At 40.0% G+C, this 21,105-nt stretch overlaps 1 protein-coding gene across 1 annotated transcript in view; it reads right to left on the reverse strand.

The window, feature by feature from the left end:
• Positions 1-21,105, reverse strand: part of CR1 (complement C3b/C4b receptor 1 (Knops blood group)) — a 125,456-nt gene that overhangs the window by 62,736 nt on the left and 41,615 nt on the right. Inside the window, exons 4-12 of the mRNA XM_015280699.4 lie at positions 15,771-15,929; positions 15,350-15,529; positions 11,842-12,021; positions 7,239-7,436; positions 4,783-4,901; positions 3,233-3,362; positions 2,555-2,662; positions 2,196-2,327; positions 572-766 (exon numbers count right to left, since the gene is read on the reverse strand). Of these exons, the coding sequence (XP_015136185.2) occupies positions 572-766; positions 2,196-2,327; positions 2,555-2,662; positions 3,233-3,362; positions 4,783-4,901; positions 7,239-7,436; positions 11,842-12,021; positions 15,350-15,529; positions 15,771-15,929 (1,401 nt within the window). The remainder of the gene's footprint in view (positions 1-571; positions 767-2,195; positions 2,328-2,554; positions 2,663-3,232; positions 3,363-4,782; positions 4,902-7,238; positions 7,437-11,841; positions 12,022-15,349; positions 15,530-15,770; positions 15,930-21,105) is intronic.

Raw genomic sequence — 21,105 nt, forward strand, 5'->3', positions numbered from 1 at the left:
GTAGGTGCAAGTTGGTGCCAGGATTGGCTTTGCATGTAGCTCTCATACTTCTATTTTTTAAAATGTCACCAAAGCTAGAAAAGTAAATAGCTCACAGCTTTGTTACTGTCCATCTCAAAGGAAATACATAAAAGCTTCTGATCCGGTGATAAGTAGATACGTAATTACAGAATGCACTGCTTTTACAAATACATTTGCACTTTTCATCTGCAAATACCATTGAAATTCCTGTTGAAAAAGCACTCTGAGTGTTTGCAGACAAAGTACAACATGTTTCAAATGCCAATTTGAACTAATGATAGGCCTTGTCTGTTTTGCCATCTTTGCTAGCTTGTTTCCCAGGATACAAATTGACTATTTTTGTATTTCAGAGAACTTCTGAAATAACACTTTTAGGGAGATCTGAGTATTCATTTGCAATACTTGTAACGATGTGGAATGAGAGATTTATTATCAATATACAGTGGTCATAATTCCTAAAATATTTTTATTTAATTCGTCATTAAGAGCATTGTTTTGATGAGCTGCAGATTCATTTCACAAAACATAGGCTAAAAATATTAAGACTTACAAGAGCAGTCAGGCCACTCTGGAGAGTAAGGTGGCTTCCAGACACCATCCTCATACGCACAGTAGTAGTTTTCACTTGATCCCTCTGAGAAGCTGTAACCCTCTGCACAGTGTAGCGTACAATTAACACCCACTTCATCTGATGTGCATGTAAAATTGCCATTCACAGGCTTAAAGGAGATTTCACAGGGAGAACCTGAGAAAAACACAAAGACACAAAGAAAAATGTACAGTCATACACCGATGAATTTGGAGAACTAAAGAAGTACACAGGAAAATAGTACTGATAAGACTTCTGAAAGCTGCACATGAAGTCTGTGTATTATTAGCTATGTCCGGAAAACCAGACCTAGGGTACTGCTAAATTCTTCTCAAACTCTGCCATTTGAATTTTAAACCATAAATGTGAAGGTTTTAAAAAAGTATGATACATATGAGAAATTAAATAAACCTTCCAAAATGCAAGGCTCAAACCCATCTGTGTTTCCTACTCAGAGGTGCACAGTCAAGTATGTGCCTACTAAAATACTACAAAATACTAATTAAAATTTTTGCATGCATTTTCATACAATGAATTACAGTAAACTATATTGCATATTGAATTCCAAAACTAAGCACTACCCATTCTACACTGTTGCAGCAACACACAGACTTGTCAAAACAATCTTAGGAGGAACTGACCATAACATCTCAGTTATGATCTATTTTACAGGCCACATGAAGTCACAGTGAACATCTGAGAACATGATCTCATGAGCACCAAAACCACAAAAAGTTTGAAGTGGTGTAGACCTGAAATAATACGAATTCTAAGAACTGTCTTTTTCTTGCTAAGATATACAAAAGCAAGTCAGAATGTAGCACATCCATCTGAAATTTATCTTTTGCAAAGCTATAACCAAGAGTTCTGTTTGTGTAATTTTATATGCTCTATTCACTAACATATCTTTATACGCACAACTGAGACATTAGGCACTAGAGGGCAGAGATAGCGTACAATTTTCATTCTTTATGCACTAAATTACTGATTTGTCTTTAAAGAGAAAGGTAAATTGTGGAGAAAAGGTGTCTACACAAGCAACACAAATGCATGAGTACAAGAATAGGTACAGGTAGCCTCCAAAACCTAAAGTGTATTCCAGTATCTGCTACAGTATTTATAGGTGATTACGAAAACGTTTCCATGAAGTTTTCCTTTTAAATAACAGAGTTGAAGTTTGACTTTAGTAACACCTAATTCATTTCACATCATATTTGTCACTGAGAAAAAAATGGATCAAATACCAGAAGTTTTACTGCTTAACCAACAGCAATTTCCATATTTTTACACCTAATTTGATGGTATAGAGCCAAATTCGCCACTGTGCTTCTTCACCCTGAGAAAATCTATAAATATCCTGACTGCCTTCAAGCTCTTCCCATAGAAACCAGGAATATCTAATTATGAAACTGGGAATATCTGAACAAAGAAGTGATATAGACTTGCAACCTTTATGACATTCAGTTAAAACAAAACAATATACCTGGTCTGAGAATACCTGTATACCCAAGAATAGCTGTAGCATCACACCAGGGCTTATGTGTTACTGAACTGTAGCAGCAGCAACAAGGCTAATACAACAAACCTTTGATAACAATGTGTATTTCACATGTCCTGTTATTGCCAGAAGGATCCAGGGCTATGTATTGAACTGTTGTTTCTCCTTTGGGAAAGAGATCTCCAGGTTCATGACTCCTAGTGATAGTCAGAGGAGCACCTAGAAGAATTAAAAGACAAGCTAGAACATCAGTGAGTTATAAAGGGCTGCTCACACTCAATCACAACAAATAGAGAAGGAAATTGTAGCAGGTGTTCCAAATGATGCATTCTTAAAAACAAATAATTACAAAGACAAAATCCTAAACTACAAGTGAATAAGATTGGGCAGGTTGGAACTCCCTACTCTTCACTGTTCTGTGCATATTTGGGGGTACAGAATCTTACCTGAATTGTCTGAAAATTGTGGTTCTTCCCATGTTGCTGGGTATTCATTCTCTACTGCCTGTATAGGTGGTGGAGATCTGCATCTGTCAATTACAGGAGGTTCTGCATCTATAGAATTTGAAAAGTTTGTATGACATTAGCTTGCTGAGCTGTAGCTACATTCATGAAATCTATAATCAGAAGAAGTCAGGTAAAGAGCAGTTTTATATTTGCATCAGAAGAGACAATAAGGTTAGGAGTACACCTGTATATAACTGCTGCAACTGCTGACACCAAGCAAATGGCATGGCATTAACACAAGAAAAATTTTTCACCTGAACTCGTGGTTTCTACATTCTGTTTGCTTTCTGCAAAGCAAACCTGGTTAAACAGGACTGCTGAATACCAAAGCTGTCTGGCAGATAAAGGTAGTTAAGTGACAACACAAAGAAGCATTTCATCTATCAGTATAAGGAGGATCCTTAACATTCAGATAAAACAACACAACAAAATAAGAAAGCATGTTGGAGCAATTGTGCACTGTGTGTATTGTGGCCCAAGATCAGCCATGCATTTATGGAGATGACACTACCCTTGGGCTTATCCTAGCATGCAGTGATGGTCACCCTGATTCACAGTCTCTTTGTGCACAAAATAAGAATATGCCAACCATAACTGACTCTTTCCCAATGAACTTACCGATGACCTTGACACTGAACGTACAGCTTGCCTCATTGCCGGACTTATCAACTGCTCTGTATGTAATGGCAACTTCACCAATTGGGAGAAGATACGGAGGTATGAAAGTTGGGGTAACGTGCACTGAGACCTTTTATAGGAAGACAATTGTTATTTAAAAGGGAAAACAGGCTAGTATTCATGACACTCACATGATTCAAGAAACAGGCAAAAAATAGTATCCTTTAATGTTGATTCTGCTCCTATTTGATGCTCATAGCCTCTTCAAATAATGAGGGTGGACAGGAACAGAGTTCCTGTCTTCCCTTCCTCAAGATTACTTTCCTTTTAGCAATAGGGGTTTACTCAGTCAAGATTTGGACCCTGATCTGCTGCATTACATCACTGTGCATTACAACAACCTGAGACTGACTTCTGTCTGCGTTACTACACCGCTCACAAGCTATGCTAGCTCAAAACTGCTTTGTCTACAGTTCATGTCTCCAGCTGCAAGGGCAGACTACCTGGGAAATGTGTGGAGAAGGCAGTTGTGGGTCATGAGCACTCAAATACCTAGTTTTAATCTACATATTGTGTATGTCAATAACATACAGACACATGGAAATATCCCATTACCACAAAAGAAACTTGCATTTGTAGTATATGACACCTACGTGTGGACCACAGCTCTCTTGTACTGACTAGAACTGTGCTAAGAAACTTCTCTTTAAGAGATCTGGCTTCACATGAGCAAAACAGTTTAACTGTGGCTTTGACAAATCTGCTACAACTGAGTGTGAAGGCACCTCATTTCTACATGTCATCAAATGACTTTGTGTCAGCAGGGCGAGTATCTGATCACGGCTGTGTATGACCTTAAAACTCCTTTATGGATGTTGCTCGCAATGTGAGAAACTCATTTGTGTTTGCAGTAAATTCAGAGAATACATACAGTCACCCTCCTTCTGAGTCAAGATAATGCAGTCAGATGCTGTAATTTGATCGTGCCTGACCCTGTAGGTAACACTACTTCTTATGAAACAGCTCTGGAGTAAATTTTCCTTGTAATGTGCATTTCCAGACCTCTGATACACGTAGTACACAAAGGCCTATGTCTCAATGTTGCACGGGATAAGAAAACAACATTTTTCTTTCTTGGGTGGGAAGCTGAAGTGCATTTTCACTTATCGCAGTCTGCTTTTGCTAGCCTTTTAGATTGATGAACAAGTTTACTTCCTCCTAAGAAGCATTTATTAAACTTCTTTCCATTCTAAGAGCTCATTTTTAAAGCAGCTGTCTCCTTTTCATAAACAAGGGCACATTCTTTCTTTTGACTACATAAATTAAACATATGAGATTTTATGTGCTTAGACACCATGCAGGGTGTTCTGTGACTGCATAACCCTAAACAGGACAGAAAATGCTGAATTCTCAATATAGAAAGTTTTCAGCAGATTTTTCTTATACTCAGGCTCGTCAGAAGAAATAAATTCCAGTGGTTCAAAAAACTAATTTGAAATAACTAGCTATAAAAAGACAGCACCTAGTCAAACGCATAGATTTTAACCTACCTCATCTCCAGAGTTATCCTCAGCTACTGGGACCTGCCAGCTGATATTAGCAGCATTCTGATGTTCCAGAGTCTCAGTCTCAATGTTTTCTGGACACTGGATCTGAGGAGCTTCAATATCTGGCCCAGAAAAATGCAAACTACTTTTATATATTGCATTAAAGAAACAAAACCGTTATAATGATTAGACTGCATATAAGTACTGCTTTTTTGGAACTTCCTGGAATATATATACACATTTCTGCAAAGTTTCCATCTCTACCACTTTTTTATTCTCATACATAAATGGTAATTATTCTGGAGAAAGGACTGCTTTTGGCTATATTTTTGAACATCACTTAGTCAAGTGATAGGTTGCTACGTGCAACCATAAAACAAAGCACAAATAAGACAGAATTAATTGTTTTCTCTTATTATTCACCTACTCATCACACAAATCTAGTAATTAAAAAGGAGCGGCTTTTCTTTCCTGTCACCGCCCACACATATGACACATGCAGATGTAAACATCTGTCATCAGTGACTTAAAAGAGATCATTTATGACATGACATATGTACTACAAACAAGACAGTAGTCAATCTCAAATGCCCAGTAGCATGATGACTTGAAAGAAGCAGTGACAAGATTTCTGGCACCAGTTCTGGGAATGTTCTTTAACAAATACCTACTGTAAGCTACAGTGTAGGACTAAGGTTTTTCTTGAGACATATGTGACTATGCTGGACGGTCGGAAAGTATTAGTGGTACAATACGGGTAACCACCACCACCAACATTTAAGTATCGTGTTTCTCTGACAAAGTACTTCTTGATCTCCCAGGCATAGGGCCTCTCAAAACATTTGTGGTTGGGTTATTTTATTGCTGTAGTATCTTCTGATAAATGGCCTTTAGACCCATGAGACAAGGACAAAGGCATTCAGCTCTGAACTCATCCATGCCCAGGAGGCTTTAAAATAACTTGGGACTGGTTACATTTTTATTACTACATAATTCCAGTAAAGACATAAGTCAGGCAATTAAACTCCTGTAATTGAGTGCAAAGCAATAAATACAAGTGGTTTTGTCTTCCCCTGAACTCATTTTGATGAAAATTTTACTAGAAGTGCACTCTTTTCATAACTACCAGTTATGAATCACACTTCCCTGACCACAGTCCTCAGACTGGGGCAAATTCCATTTAAAAGTGAAATTCTGTAGAAAGACTAATAAATAAGTCAGAAAGAAAAAGGCTAGTGCAAACTGGTCAAACATTTTGGCAGAAAAACAGAGAAAGTACCGAAAATGAAAGCAATTGAGAGGCAAATATTCAGTTTACTAGGGAAGAATAACACTCAGAGGATCCTGGTTTCTCTTTAGAGTTTTATACACTGGTAATATCTAAAACCTTGAACCCAAGCCATGCTACTTTATCTTGATCCAAACACTTAGCTTGTAGCCCTGTGCTGGGATCCCATCAAATATTAAAAAGTGTGGTTTGGCAAAGGTTTCGACTAGATTCAGAAAAACAATGTGGTACATAACATAGTGGGAAATGATATCTTTAAAGGGAAGGATAAAATCTCTCTGGTCACTGCAGAGGAAAAAGTTCCCATCTCAGTTTCTGTACTGACTTGGCATGATGACTGCTATAGCTGTTTTCTGTACTGTTCTCTCATGCAAGGGCTGGTAAGGGCCTCCATTTGGAGTAGAAGCACTAATTCGGAGCACAATGGTTTATGAAGAAGTGAAGAGCATATTCCCAGCAAAACCGCACTTTCACTTGCATCCTCCTATAATCCAAAGCCAAATTTCTTCCAACTCAATGTGCACGTATGTAAGAGAATAAATAACCTTACCTTTCTAGAAGAGGTGGGGAAACATATCAGAACCCTTCAAATGTACCCAACCACCTTCTGCTCATCTATAAACCGTGCACTGTGTCAATCAGTTTTGGTTTTGACTCATGTGGCTGTTACTCTTGTGCAGGTCTACTGCTGCGGTCAGTTCAGAGCCAACTGAAAAGAACCATACTTCTACACCATGTGTATCACCTGGGGCTTATAGGTCTGCTCGGACTACAGGGCTTGCATACACCTGTACTCAACCAGTGAAAGTAGCATTACTCATAACTGCTGTTTTACTAGGAGTGTGGGTTCCACACTGGCTATCTTTAAGCTAAGAGCTTTCACTCTGACTTTGAAGGTTCAAATTTATCTTCACATCAGGCCATTGCAGGCAGCTTCCCAACAAGAGACTTATGGATAATTCTAAGACAGCACTCCAGCAACCTCTGAATTCCATGTCCATATAATGTATAAGTAAAACTGAGAGCCAAGCTACACTGATACAGACAATCCTTCTTACAGACTGCTTAATTATGCTTTCCACAGTTCCAATCTGTCTTTACTCATCTGTTTCTATGTACTTTCCTCCAGTCCTGCATGCGTACACAGAATTGATTTTGTGCTGGTCTCTACCTTTACACAGAGCATCCTGGATGTTTGCACTCCATCTCCCAGATGAAATGCACCTTAGTTCTTCTCTAGCTCCAGACAAGATGAATCCTTGGGGACAGCTCAGTTGGCACACAGTCCCAGAAACAGCTGGCTCCAGCCCACATTTTGGAGGAAGAATCGTTACACCTGCTGGTTTCTGGAAGACGGGGCAATGCATTTCTACAAGAGACCAGTAAGGCACACATTTTAAGTATATAAAAATATATATCCAAACACATTTGCAAATGAAGTCAAATGGTAGCTAAGAGGGAACATAAAATACACAGATTTCTTAAGAGGTAAGTGCATAAAAACAATAGAAAATCCTCAAATTTTGTACTCCAGTGCTGAATGAAACAGCCCCCTTGACATCAGGTCCTGTTAGAGCAGGTCCAGAGGACAGCCACAAAGACAATCAGATCACTTGTCCTGTGAAGACAGGCTGAGAGAATTGAGGCTATTCAGCCCAGAGAAGAGAATGTTTCAGGGAGACGTCACTGAGGCCCTTCAACACCTAAAAGGGCCTGCAAGAAAGCATGAGTGGAACTCTTTATCAGGAAGTATAGTGACAGGACAAGCAGTAATGGCTTTAAACTAAAAGAGGGCAGATTTAGTTTAGATATAAGGAAGAAACACTTTATTCAGAGGGCGATGAGCCCCTGGCAAAGCTGCCCAAGGAAGCTGTGGATACCCCATCCCTAGAGGTACTCAAGACCAGGTTGGCTGGGGCTGTGGGCAACCTGGTATAGAGAAAGGTATCCCAGTCCATTGCAGGCGGGTTGGATCTAGATGGCTTTTAAGGTCTTTACCAGCATAAACTATTCTACAATTTTGTGCTTCTATGATCTTCACGTGCACTCTTTTTGCTGTGACAGAAACACTGTATTTTTCCTGTGGCTCCGCTATATTCTACTCTGTCCCATTTTTTTAAACAATTTTAGCTTTCATGAATGCTTTCGAAAGCATTCCATTGCTTTCCAGATCTTCAGAGCTGGATGCAAGTAACAGTCTTGCATTTGCTGCCTTTTTGTATAGCTTTTACATTATCACAAGAAAAAAGAATGAGAGACAGAAAAGGAAATCCTGCCATGAGCTCACTAAAGATTAGGGACATGGCATATGATTCTGCCTACTGCACCCTCAAATTGAATCAGACTAGGCTTGGTCTTAAATACACCCAGATGCAAAGACTGAAAGTGACTATAAGTGGCAGCTGACCATCCCTCTGTGGAAGTTAGGAAGGGATGATGATTACTTCAAGGCTTAAAATCAAGGTTCTGAACTACTTTGTTACTAGAATTTATTACAAGTTCTGAAGAACATTTGCACTGAAGTGTAAACTTGCAAAAAATACAGTGTGCAAAACCAGGTTCATCTGTCACAAAAACTTCATTCAGTTTTTGAGCTGCTGTTTTTACCATGTGAAGCAAATAATGTTACTTCTATTTCAAACATTCAGTCATGAACAAACAGGGCAAAAAGGTTTATCACGCTAATTCTACTAGACAGACCTTCAGTAATTATGACAATTAACAGGCAAACACACAAGAAAAATGATTCATTAGCTACAGCAAATTAGAAGAACTGTAAATTTTCTGCTAGTTGCCGAAGAGTCTCTATACACAAAGGCCACATGCAAAGAACAACTCACCACAGTTACAGAAGGCAAAGTGCTATTCATCTCTTAGCAGTGGTTTAATGACACAGAAGTGATTCACATTAAAACACTACATATCCCTTTTCTTTCCTCTTCCAAAATATGCAGCAAGTCATTGAGAACTGGTTCTTCTTCTTGAAACAAATTTTAAAGACTCAAAGAATTTTAAGTATTTCCTGCCCTTTAAACTTCCAATACTGAAAATTTGTTTAAAGTCTAAGCAATTAATAACTGCAACAGGCTGCGGTTTTGGAACAGATATTTCGAAGGCTGAAGAGATTCTAAATGTTAGCACACTCACTTCAAGCAGATACTGCTGGCTATGAAATGTAGATCAACTCCATCAGTAAAAAAAGTCTAACCTTTGTCTGGTCACCACAGGAAAGATACTGACAAATAGCAGACACCAGGAAGATCAGAAACAGGGAAAAACAATGTTCGAAAATACAAGCTAAAAGCTTTACAATGTATGGTACTTTCAGGGAACAAGTAGAAAAAAGGCTGTGAAAGCTGTAGGCACAAACAATAGAAAAATTTCTTTTCTGGCTAAGTGGTAACAACCCTCCTGATAAAGATGCTTCCAAGTCTACCAGCGAGATCACTGCAAAGCAAAATAATGAAATGTCAAATGTTCAGATAATTTTTGGTGTATACAGCCCTATGGAATCTTTTAAAAGTAGACAGGTTTTTACTAGGGAAGGGAAAAAAAAAAAAAAAAGAAAAAGCTTTTCTTATCTGCGCTCAGATACACAGTTTGATAAAGCCGCCCCAGGAAGTCTGGGCTCTGTGAGGAGCAGAGTGATACAATCTTTTTAGGTCACTTCTAACCTGGGAAGTTCCCTGATTCTAATAGGAGCTTCAACATAGGAACTAAAAAGAAGACCACCAACCAAGCCACGCTTCTTTCCTTCCACCCTTTACACACACATTTCAGGGAATGAAACGGCTGACTGCAATTAGACTTATGCAGTACTAATTCTTCTAACACTAGATGGCATCAACACCATGGATGCCATCTGCATTTTTACCTTTATTTGTGAACACTTCAACAAACCAAAGAGAACAGCATCTCGTGAATTTCATCAATTCTAATGTGCTGGATAGTAACCCTTCACCATTGGGGAAGGGAACACCAGAATATGATTGTGGAAATATATATATATTTAAACTGAACAAGAGACAAATATGCTCTTTTAGTAAATATTTTGGTTTTCATCAGTTTATAATGCAATGTAACCTACGCAAAAGTAACTTTTTGCAAATGGCATTTTTCATGAAGAATATCTGAATTAAAAACACACATAATTGCCAAATCGCATTAACTTCCACTCTCTTGGAAAAAGCAGCATATGGCAACAGACCTCACAGGAGTGCCTGTAAACAATTATGTTACAACCCAGATTATGTTATGACACAGTGGCACAGCGGCAGTTATGGCTGGAGATGGTTGTAATACAGTCTTTCAGATCTAACTTTTAAATACAGTAAACTTTGTGGTGGTGTCCACTCAAACTGAAAAGCATTCAGAAAAACATCTAGGAGTGTACCCTGAGATCCAAGCAATATGTTACAAGATAAGACAGTGAAACTAATCTCACTTCATTTTTCAAACAAGAGATGGAAATGGATAAATTATCAATTCCATATGCTTAAGTACTGAAGGATTTCTGGTGTCTTTCATCCAGCAGATGACAAATAATAGTTAGAAATTATGTACAAAAAACGTTTTTGAGGAGAACATGCAATTTGAGTCTTTTGATCTGTATCCTCCCCAGAATGAAATGCCACAAGTCTGCACTAGGCAAGAATCTCAGCAAGCTTGATGGCAGAAGCTGCTTCTAGCTCACACTTTTTCCTCTGGGACAACGAAAGCTAACTTCCATACTGGATTTTCAGACTCAGCAAAAATAAACCATTGCCAAGGGTAATCCAGAAATTGAAGTAAAATTGCATGGTGTGAAGACATCCGATACAGGGTAGAGCTGGATTTTAATAATCAAAATGCTAAGCTAGGAAGGATGAATTCAGCTGATGAATATAGTTAATCTTCCAATTCTAATCTTCCAACAGGATTTCAGGGAGTCTGCCTTTTGAAGTTAATTGATGTTTTTCCACTGACTTCAGAAGAAAGATTAGGATCTTTTAATGAACTCTCCTGATAAATTAAAGCTTATGGATAATTTTTGAACACATATCTACAGTTACAAATTTGTTCTTGTCTCATGCAAAGTTCACATTTTTAACCCTGCAGGTGAACAGAACGGCATCACTTTTACTGTGCCAGGTGATATGCATTCTACCCTAACTTTATTCAGCACCAGATCAGTTTACATGAATTAGGTACCTGTCAGTAGTCTCAAATGGCTTCCTGTGAAATCTACGAATCTTTATTTCTATATGTAACAGAAAGCATAGTGGACAGCAGTATATCTTTTCACCAACTGCTGCACAGTTGGTGAGATCTCACAATAGAGGTTTTTGGTTCCTAGTGTCACTTTAATTATTTCCAGCCATGTGCTAAGCAAAAGTGACAGCAGTCAGAACTCTTCTTGACACTCATAATGCCTGGCTAACATACTTTAGTCTTTGGTTGGAGGCCATTGCTAGCTTTAAGAGAGTAACTCAAATCTCTGTTCACATTTAATCTGTATTACAAGTTTACAAGATGTGTGTTTCATACAATATATTACAGGACAATGAATCATCAGATCCAGCACCTTTGTTTATTGACTGCCTGTGCTGAATTTCAATGTTTATTTGCCCATTTACTCCATTTAAAAACCCTTTGCTAGTATGAAACATTAATAAACTATTTCTCATTCTTATCACCTTGGCTTCATCAGATACTAAAATTGATAGTGTTTCTCATGACAGTATGTCAGGAAAGGATGCACTCCGACATGGAACAGACTGTGATGAGATACCTACCCACGCACTTGGGCTCCTTTGAATCCCACTGTGAGGTTCCCTGGCAGGTCAGTTTGGCATTTCCTTCTAGTTTATAGCCTTCATTGCAGGTCACAAAACATTCCGTCTTATAGGAGATATCAGCTGTTGAACAATTAATGTGTCCATTCTCAGGAGCCCAAAGCTTGGGACATGTTCGAACTGCAAAGGGAAAAAAATATCATTTCACTCAGCAGCACTGAGAATCTGGGGAGCAACTCTAGCCCATTCAGGTTTTAAGGGACTGGACAGATACTGGGTTGTACACCTACTACAGTAGTTGGAACAGATTTACAGAATAGGGCTGGAAGAAGTTTTTCAACGGATTAATGCCTTACTTTTCTTGAAGGAGAGTCTTAGCACATATGACGTTAGGCACACACTGACCTGAATTCTGACATAAGGCTATCATTTTAACTGTGCTCAGAGGAGTTCCCAGCCTTTGGACACTTAGTACTGCGCAACCTGCGATAGTAAAGTCTGTAAGCCCTCAAGATGGCATGACTGCATGCAAATTCAATCCTGTAGAAAAGTTTGGGCCTTCAGATGTTTCTAATTCCTCAGCCATGCCTGAGAGTTTGGAAAATTTCTAACTGGCAGTCTAGTATGGACTGAAGGCATGTCACAGAAGAGGCTAAGAGCTTAATAAGGCAGATGACTGCATCCCAGGGCTTGAGAACATGCGCAGGCACTGCTCAGTTTATTGATGCAGGCACAAATTAGTGTCAAACTCCACACATCAGATTAGTGGACATGCTTCATGGTAAGACAGAGAGCGGAAGAAGGAAGACAAGGCACTCATGGTCAACAGGACCATGAGAGAAGAAAAGGCACAACTCAGGCTGTTGCTGAGACAAAACAGATCTCTCCCAGTGTGGGGCTTCCAGCAGAGCAGCCCTGACTGCTGCCGTGCACAGAGACCTTTCTCCTGCCTCACCTCTCAAACACTGTAAGAAGCATCATGCCAAGAAGAAGGCTATACTGCGCAGGGTATGTGTGCAGAAGAGGAAGTGGGGTATGACAAATGACCCTCAGAATGTCTTATGATTTTGTTACTGAATCCTAGTGCTGCTGTTTAACACAGTGTAACACTGCAGATTTATCCCTGAAGAGGCAAGTGGTAATAATAATAATAAAAAATCAGTAGTGCTGGTAATGCTTTAATTTATTTCCTTTGTTTCACCATCTTAAGTTCTTCTAGTAAGACTGTGTTCTTATGCACTGCCTCCAGCCCTTCTCCTCTCCAGCCAGTATCTGACATTCCTCACTTGGTTCCCTTGTGACCCTCTCAGCATACATCCTGCCTGGTTTTGCGTCCACCTCTCTCAAACACTTAAGCTGTACAGATTTATGTGATGATTTCATATACGTGATGACACAGTGACAGCAAGCTGAAATGTGTAGATGCCTGTTGGGGTCCTACTGCATCTTTTTCCTCAGTAATTCAAGCCTCTCTTCCCTAAGCAGCTGCAGATTTCCCAAATCCTATGGAAAACATGTATCACTGAAAAGTGTTCTCAGCCAAAGCCACTGGGTGTTGGTCAGTATGTTCAAAAGTCTTTACTGGGAGTAAAAGATACACAAGGGTAAACAGCATGATCACTCAAAAATATAGTCAAGAAGGCTGCAGCTCCCTACACTGTTGTTTTTCTAGGACTGTTTCCACAGTTTCTGTTGACTTGCAGGTGATGGACAAGCTCTGATGATGTACAACTTCAGAGCTGTGGATGACTTCTCTGTCTTCTTGGAATGCAGATTTTACCAGGAAAACCATCCTTGCTGCTGCTTGGTAGGAGGCAAACCACAAACTCCTCTCCAAATGCAATTGAAAGTAAGCCAACTTCGCAACTTTCTCTCCTCTTCCTAGTAGTTGTTTACTGTTAATACTGATGAGACAGGACATGCCTCCAAGTAGACATGCATGTGGACTGACTAGAGCATGATACTCCCTCAAACTAATAAACAGGCCGGTATCCTGAGTGCTCTTTAAAATGAAATCACCTGTACAAATGGCAATAGCTACAAACTCCTCAACAGTACAAAAATGCACCATGAACTTATGTCTTTTGTTAAAGCAATAGGGGAACCTGAGAGCAGCAGAATGCAGGTACCCTGGATATGAAAAAAAGAAAAAAAAAAAGTCACTCAGATACATCTGACACATCTTTCTGTTACCACTGTTTCTCTTCACACTTTGAAAATATTACTCCTCATGCACACACGTGTACAGAGACACTCACCAGAAAGTGCATTCAAGAGCATAAAAAAAAGATCTTAAGACTTTCATCTGGCTAGTGACAATTAGAGCTTCTGAGCAGCTTTCTAATAAGCTGTATCCTAACTGCACTGCAGTGAATAAGAAAGACATTTAAAAGCCGAATCATATATGCTTTATGCAGAAGAGGCTCTCTCTTTCATGGCTTCCCTGGAAGCCTTTCTAGAGGAAGCAAGTACTACCAAGCTGTGGTTATTACTGATGAAGCCAGAACAAATTATGAGCACTAAGGAGGTAATCAACAATGTTAATGCCTATAGGGCAGGCACTCCCCAACTCCTTTCCATCACCTGTTAAATCTCGTCATCTCTTCTGATAGACTGTGTAACTGCAGTGCTCCTGTCTCCTCAGTGTTTCAGTGCTCACATTTCTTTGGTATTTCAGTATGCCCCTGGTGAAAACTGGGAGCTGAGCCCATGTTATTCTGGTCATGGTTTCATGTCTTAAACGCAAACTAATCTTGTCAACTAGGCACTTTCCAGGATCAAGGAGTATTTCCATAATGTCAATGAAAACAACAACAATAGCATATTCTGCTTGCTCTGTGTTTTCTCCTAACACATTTTTTCTGGATTATATACATACTCTGTAGGGCTTTTTTTCATGGGTCACAGTAAGTTGCAAAACACAACTGCATTAACTGCTTTCCAATAGCAGAGCGGATTTTAGCTAGCAACTGAGGAACGTTTAATGTCAAAATTCAAAGCAGTTCCAAGGGATTTTCCTTCAACGTCCCTTCCTAATTTATGCAATAAAATACTCCTGGGATTAACAAGACAGCTATAAACTGTGACTTTGATCTCACTCTCTTTTATACTCTGAGTGAATGGAGACGAACAGATCCAGCACATGTAAATGTAGGATTTCGTAATGTATTTAATGGGAAGTCTTCAGGAAACGGAGACACACAAGAAAGGCATAAATATACTCTTCCAACACTCCAAAGGAAACTGACTCAATATCAAGACAATATCTCAAGGCAGATTTTCCCTCAGTTTTCAGACAGTTTCCCAGTTAAAGGAAAATCATGCACCCACACCCAGCAGAAAGGAGGTTGCCAACATGACTGGGGTGGAACTTGGCATTTAGAACATTCTTTCACCTAAGAGGTAATAGATGCAGATCTGCACAGCCTGCTTTGTAATGAGCAGAGTAACCCACTGTTAAGAATAAACTAACCTTGCAGGAGAAGACTTTGCAAGCACACATCCATACCTCTGCAAGTAGCCTCTGATCCAGACCACTGGCCATTCGGCTGACAAAGCCGGATACTGCTTCCCACCAGATCAAATCCTGCTTTGCATCGGATCCCACAGGCAGCATTGAAGTAATTGTTGCAGACATTCTGGACAAAGTAACCATTTTCAGGGGGCTTCAATTCAGGGCAGTGAACAACTAAATAATTAAACAACCACAACAGAGTTATGACACCAGTTGGAGTGTAAAAGCCTACTGAAGGAAAGCAGTATTTTTCATTTCCAACTCCACTTGCATCTCGGTAGTTTTGCTGCATTGGAATGACACATAAAATCTTGCATGCAATTTTACTTGTCTTTCATAGTGCAAAGATGAATAATGGAATTGTCCCAGCCCTTCACTGTTTAATTAAATTTAATTTCTGGCCAGAAACACTTACCTTCACAAGTTTGTCCTACAGCACGATATCCCTCCTGGCATGCACAGTCTTCAATGGAGGTACTTCCTGGTGGAGAAGTATGATTCTCATCAGGACATGAGATACAAGTGCTTATTCCACCTGGTGAACTCTCAGGCTTGTATGTTCCTGGTGGACAAGCTGTTGAGCAAAACAAAACAAGGAAAGGGTTTCAGGATACTGCATTTCACAGCTAGCATCATTTTTCAAGTGTGTTGCTTTACATTTTTTACATTCTTCTATTCTTCCTCATACAGCCAGTGTCACTTCAAGCAAGAATGTTATCTTCTTATAGTACTTGGAGAGTTGCATAAGTTGAACATTATCTCCACTCCCTGAAGGTCTCTCCAGCATCTGCTTGAGGACCACAATGAAGCCCATGAATTATCTCCTTCAAAAGATACCCGACCCCAGAAGACAAGTCAGATTTTCACTGATAAAACCTTCACTGACCTTTTGAAGACATTACTGATTTACATCTGTACCAAATTAATTCAGGCAAAATTCATTCAGAACTATTGTGAAGTTTATGCACGCAGATTCTTAGCACCAAGACAGCAAAAGCTCACAAAACCCCTTGCCCTTGATTTACACATTTTGATTTATAGATGAACTACACACCATGCTTTTTGCAGTGTATGAACCACAAACAATGAAGCAATTAATCAAACTAACTGCTCCTGGCAGCTTTGGCAGTCATTTACATCCCATTAAACAAACATCTGCAACTCAGTGTATGGGCACGCACAAGTCGTAAAGAGATTTCTTATGTATCTTCAGAGGCAGGGGAAAAGGACAGGGAAAAGTGACCTCTCATTTGAGAACTTCAGAAAGGTTGGATGAGTCTGAACATTAGATCTCTCTCTCTCTGCTTTGAGTTCTGTTCTTCAGCAATCTACAGTAATTATCCTCATTTATTTCACAAAGCAGATTAGAGAACAGAGGAGACTTATCACCAAATGCTGATAAAGTACTGATTTCTCAATCTGACACCTGAAACACAACTCAGAGGTTCTTGTGCTGAAAAATATACCTCCTGATGCATACAGTCATCCTCAGGGTACTCTACCCCCTGACCTGGAAGTTTGGGATGGGGAGCAGAATAAGCCCTGCCATGATTCAGGCAGAGACAATTAGAGACCTTCTACTCTATCTGGAATGTCAGAAGTCCATTGGACCGGTTGGGATCCACCCAAGGGATGGCAGAGGTGACTGCCAAGCCACTTTCCACAATCTACCAGCATTCCTGGTAAAACAGAGAAGTCCCAGAAGATTGGAGGCTTGCTAGTGCGATTTCCACCTACAAGGAGGGACATAAGGATGACCCAGGGAACCACAGGCTGGTCAGCCTGACCTTGGTGTGAGGGAAGGTTGTGGAACAGACCATCTTGAGTGATGATATCACATGGCAGCTGCAGGACAACCAGGGGATCAGGCCCAGACAGCGTGGGTTCATAAAAGACAGGTCCTGTTTGACCAACCTGATCTCCTTTTATGACTGGGTGACCAGTACAGTGGATGAGGGAAAAGCTGTTGATGTAGTCTACCTAGATTTCAGCAAAGCCTTTGACACTGTCTCCCACAGTATTCTCCTGCGTAAGCTGGCAGTCTGTGGCTTGGACAGGTACGCTCTTTGCTGAGTAAAGAACTGGCTGAAGGGCTGTACTCAGAGAGTGCTAGTGAATGGAGTTAAATCCAGCTGGTGACCAATCACGAGTGGTGTTCCCCAAGGGTTGGTACTGTGGCCCGTCCTTTTTAGTATCTTTATTGACAATATGGATGAGGTAACTAAGTGCACCCTCAGTAAGTAAGCAGATGACACCAAGCTGGGAGGAAGTGTTGACTTGTCTGAGGGAAGGAAGACACTACAGAGGGATTTGGACATGCTGGATAGCTGGACTGAGGCCCAGTAGGGTGAAGTTCAACAAGGTCCTATGCTTTCTTTAGTCACAACAATCTCAGGCAACACTACAGGCTTGGAACAGGGTGGCAGGAAGACTGTACTGAGGAAAAGGACCTGGGGATGCTAATAGACACTTGGCTAGATACAAGCCAGCAGAGCACCTAGGTGGCCAAGAAGGCCAATGGCATTGTGGCTTACATGAGAAAGAGTATAGCCAGCAGAAGCAGGGAGGTGACCATCACCCTGAACTCAGCTCTGGTGAGACCATACCTCAAGTACTCTGTTCAGTTTTGGGCCCCTCACTACAAGAATGACATTGAGGCCCTGGAGCATGTCCAGAGAAGGATAACAAAGTTGGTGATGGCACTGGAGCACAAGTCATATGGTGAGTGGCTGAGGGAGATGGGGTTGTTCAGTTTGGTGAAGACGAGGCTCAGGGGGGACCTTATTGCCCTCCAGAACTTCCTGAAAGGAGGTTGTGGTGAGGTGCTGGTCAGTCTCTTCTCCTGGGAAACTAATAACAGGATGAGAGGGAATGGCCTCAAGTTACACCAGTGGAAGTTCAGGTTGGATATCAGGAAAAAAGGAAAAAAATGCTCTCTGAAACAGTGGTGAGGCTCTGAAATGGGATGCTCAGAGAGGTGCATTGAGTCACTGTCCCCGGAGGTGTTCAAGAAACACGCAGATGTGGTGCTAAGGATGATTTTAGAGGTCTTTCCCAACTTTAGTGACTCTATGATTCTATGGAACCTTAGCAAGTATTTTGAGTATATTATACAATAGTAGCTTTATTATTTGTACATTTTTTTCTAATGGCCATACTTTCCCATGCAGACTGCAAGTAAACCAGTCCATTTCCTGCCCTCAGCACACTTTGTAGTATCTGATGTAGCTCTGCACGGTACAGAGACCTGCAGAGGGCAAAGGACAGCTTGGCTCTGTTGCTCTCAGCTTACTGAGCCCAACCATAAATGACCATAAATAAACTGAGCCCAACCATAAATAAAACAAAAAAAAGTGGTTTTCCACCTTATGCAGTAAGATAAGAAAACAGCTTCCTACTTTCTTGGCAACAGAAAAAAACTTCCCCCTCCCCCCGCTCCAAAAAACACAAAGGAAACCCTAGTCTCTTTTTCTGATGCATGCCAAGCAATACTCAATTTTCTGTAGTCAAATTTTATGGCCGTTAAAAATCAACCTGTATGAACAGTTAGCATTTCTTTCCAAGAAAAGCACTGTCTTTTGAATGGCTTCCAGAGATAATATTTCTGTTTCATTTTCAGAAAAAATCTGAAAATGAAAGAAAGAAAAAGAAAGCAATCAAAGTGGTTACCAGTTAAGTGGGGATGTTGGGCATTATAGATTGGCTTCAGCCTACATGCATATTATATATACTTTTAAAAAGACAATGAAAAGACCTACACAGTAGATGGTGCATATACAAATGAAATGAAGAGGAGAGAAATAGGGTAGAAGTATGTAATTAGAATTAGAGCTGGGAACTTTTCATTTTCCATTTGGGACTTCTGGGAAAGCATTTTGAAAAAAAAAATCTCCTTCATATACTTTACCCACTTTTCCTATTGCAGATATTCCTCTTGGACAGTTACCGTTTCCTTCCTCTCTTTTGTGCACAAGTCTTCTCCTTGCATTTCAGGTCATCTCAGATGAAGGAGCAGCAGCCCTTTTCTAATTCTGTCTGGAGAACTATAGGATGAAAATAGGTATCCATGCTACAATGTGGGCACTTCTGAAAAAACAAGCCAGCAATCTGCTTATAACTTTGAGTCAGACTGGCTTTGACACAAATGGTTCGTTCTGAAATTACACTTGCAATTAGCTCTTGCCACTGAAGATGCAGGAGGTAAATAATACTGTTGAAGTGGTTATTAAGGTCTGTACTTGGAAAGATGAGTTCCCCAAATGCCCCGATTCATTTTCTAAAGCTTCAAATTGCTTGCTACTGCATTTTTAAAAAGCTGAGCTACATTTTGCCCTGGCTGTTTATGTAGAGTTTTCTTCAAGCCTCAGTCTCTAAATTGCTCACTGACCTCCCATCTCTCCTTGACATATTCAGCTTGCAAACTCCACCTGAGCTACATTCAAAATTTTCACACCATAATACTTGCCTACAGAGCTACTTCCGAGTGTGTGATACTACAGTTATTGTATGATGCCGAGAAACAGTTTAAGAATGGAGCACAGGCACCCTGACCTGTATGCATCTTGTGCACAAAAGTTAGTCTGGCCGCAGCTTAAGCTGAAACCACTCACAGTCAGCTGTGGAAGATCAGAGGTTCACCTGCTTGCTGCAGACTGGACTTGCTCAACCTGATTCTGCTGGCCTGAAGACCTATGCCCTCCTTATTGACAGCACAGGAGCATGGCCCAAGTCCATACACAATGATGCATTCACAAGCAAGAGAAAACCTCATCTGAAGAACACATTGTCTCAGCCATGAGGGATCACACATGCCTCTCTGAGGTCTCATCAAAGGATCCAGCTGTGCCAGATTCTGCAAAATCTGGATCACCATTCTGCTCTCACTGATACGCTTTCTATACCCACACAAGCTACCTACAGGTAGAGATTATTTTGTCCAGCACTAATTTGTAAAATTAGCTTTGCATACAAAGATGGCTCACACTGAAGTTGCCATCAGCAGCAACTTGCTTTCATAAAATGGTGGATATACACCAATGATGCTCATCCAGATTCTAGTGTCCGTGGTAATGTCAGTGCATTAATCTTCTATAGCAAATGAGAGTGGAATAATACATGCTTACTTCAGCATGCTTCCTGTAATATCCTCCTTAGTTAAGCTCTCCTTGAGCATACAACTAACTGAAAAGATAAAACAAAAACAAAAACCTAGCATGCTCCTTCTGGCTTTGAATACTATAGGGCATGATGCCTTCTCAAGCTTACAATGGAACATACTTTCTTACTTATCTAGTAAGAAAAACATTAAGTTGCATGTAGAAGTGAATCAGCAGAAAGCAAATACGACACAGGGTGGAAATAAAAACACTTCAGTCAATGCGTATGCATGGACAGCATAAATACAGGTGAAAACATTGCCTGAATCTGAACAATGGATTTGGAAAATCTACAACAATGAAAAAAATTGAAAACAAAACAATGAAAAAAAATGAAAACTAAAAAAAAAAAAACTAAAACAATGAAAAAAAATGAAAAACAAACAGACAGAAGAGAGAATTTCAAATTAATACGAATTCTGCTCTGCCTGCATACAGATGACCAGCCTGATATTTTAATCTTCAAGCAAGAATTTAGCACTGTAAGAACAACACCATAAAACAAAGTACGTTTCAGAGATTCACTGAACACTTAACATGCATTATCCTGTTGGCTTTAAACTTCAAATTCTAATGCAGTGGCAAACTTAAGCC

The sequence above is a fragment of the Gallus gallus genome, chromosome Z, assembly GCF_016699485.2.
Source record: "Gallus gallus isolate bGalGal1 chromosome Z, bGalGal1.mat.broiler.GRCg7b, whole genome shotgun sequence".
NCBI classification, from domain to species: Eukaryota; Metazoa; Chordata; class Aves; order Galliformes; family Phasianidae; genus Gallus; species Gallus gallus.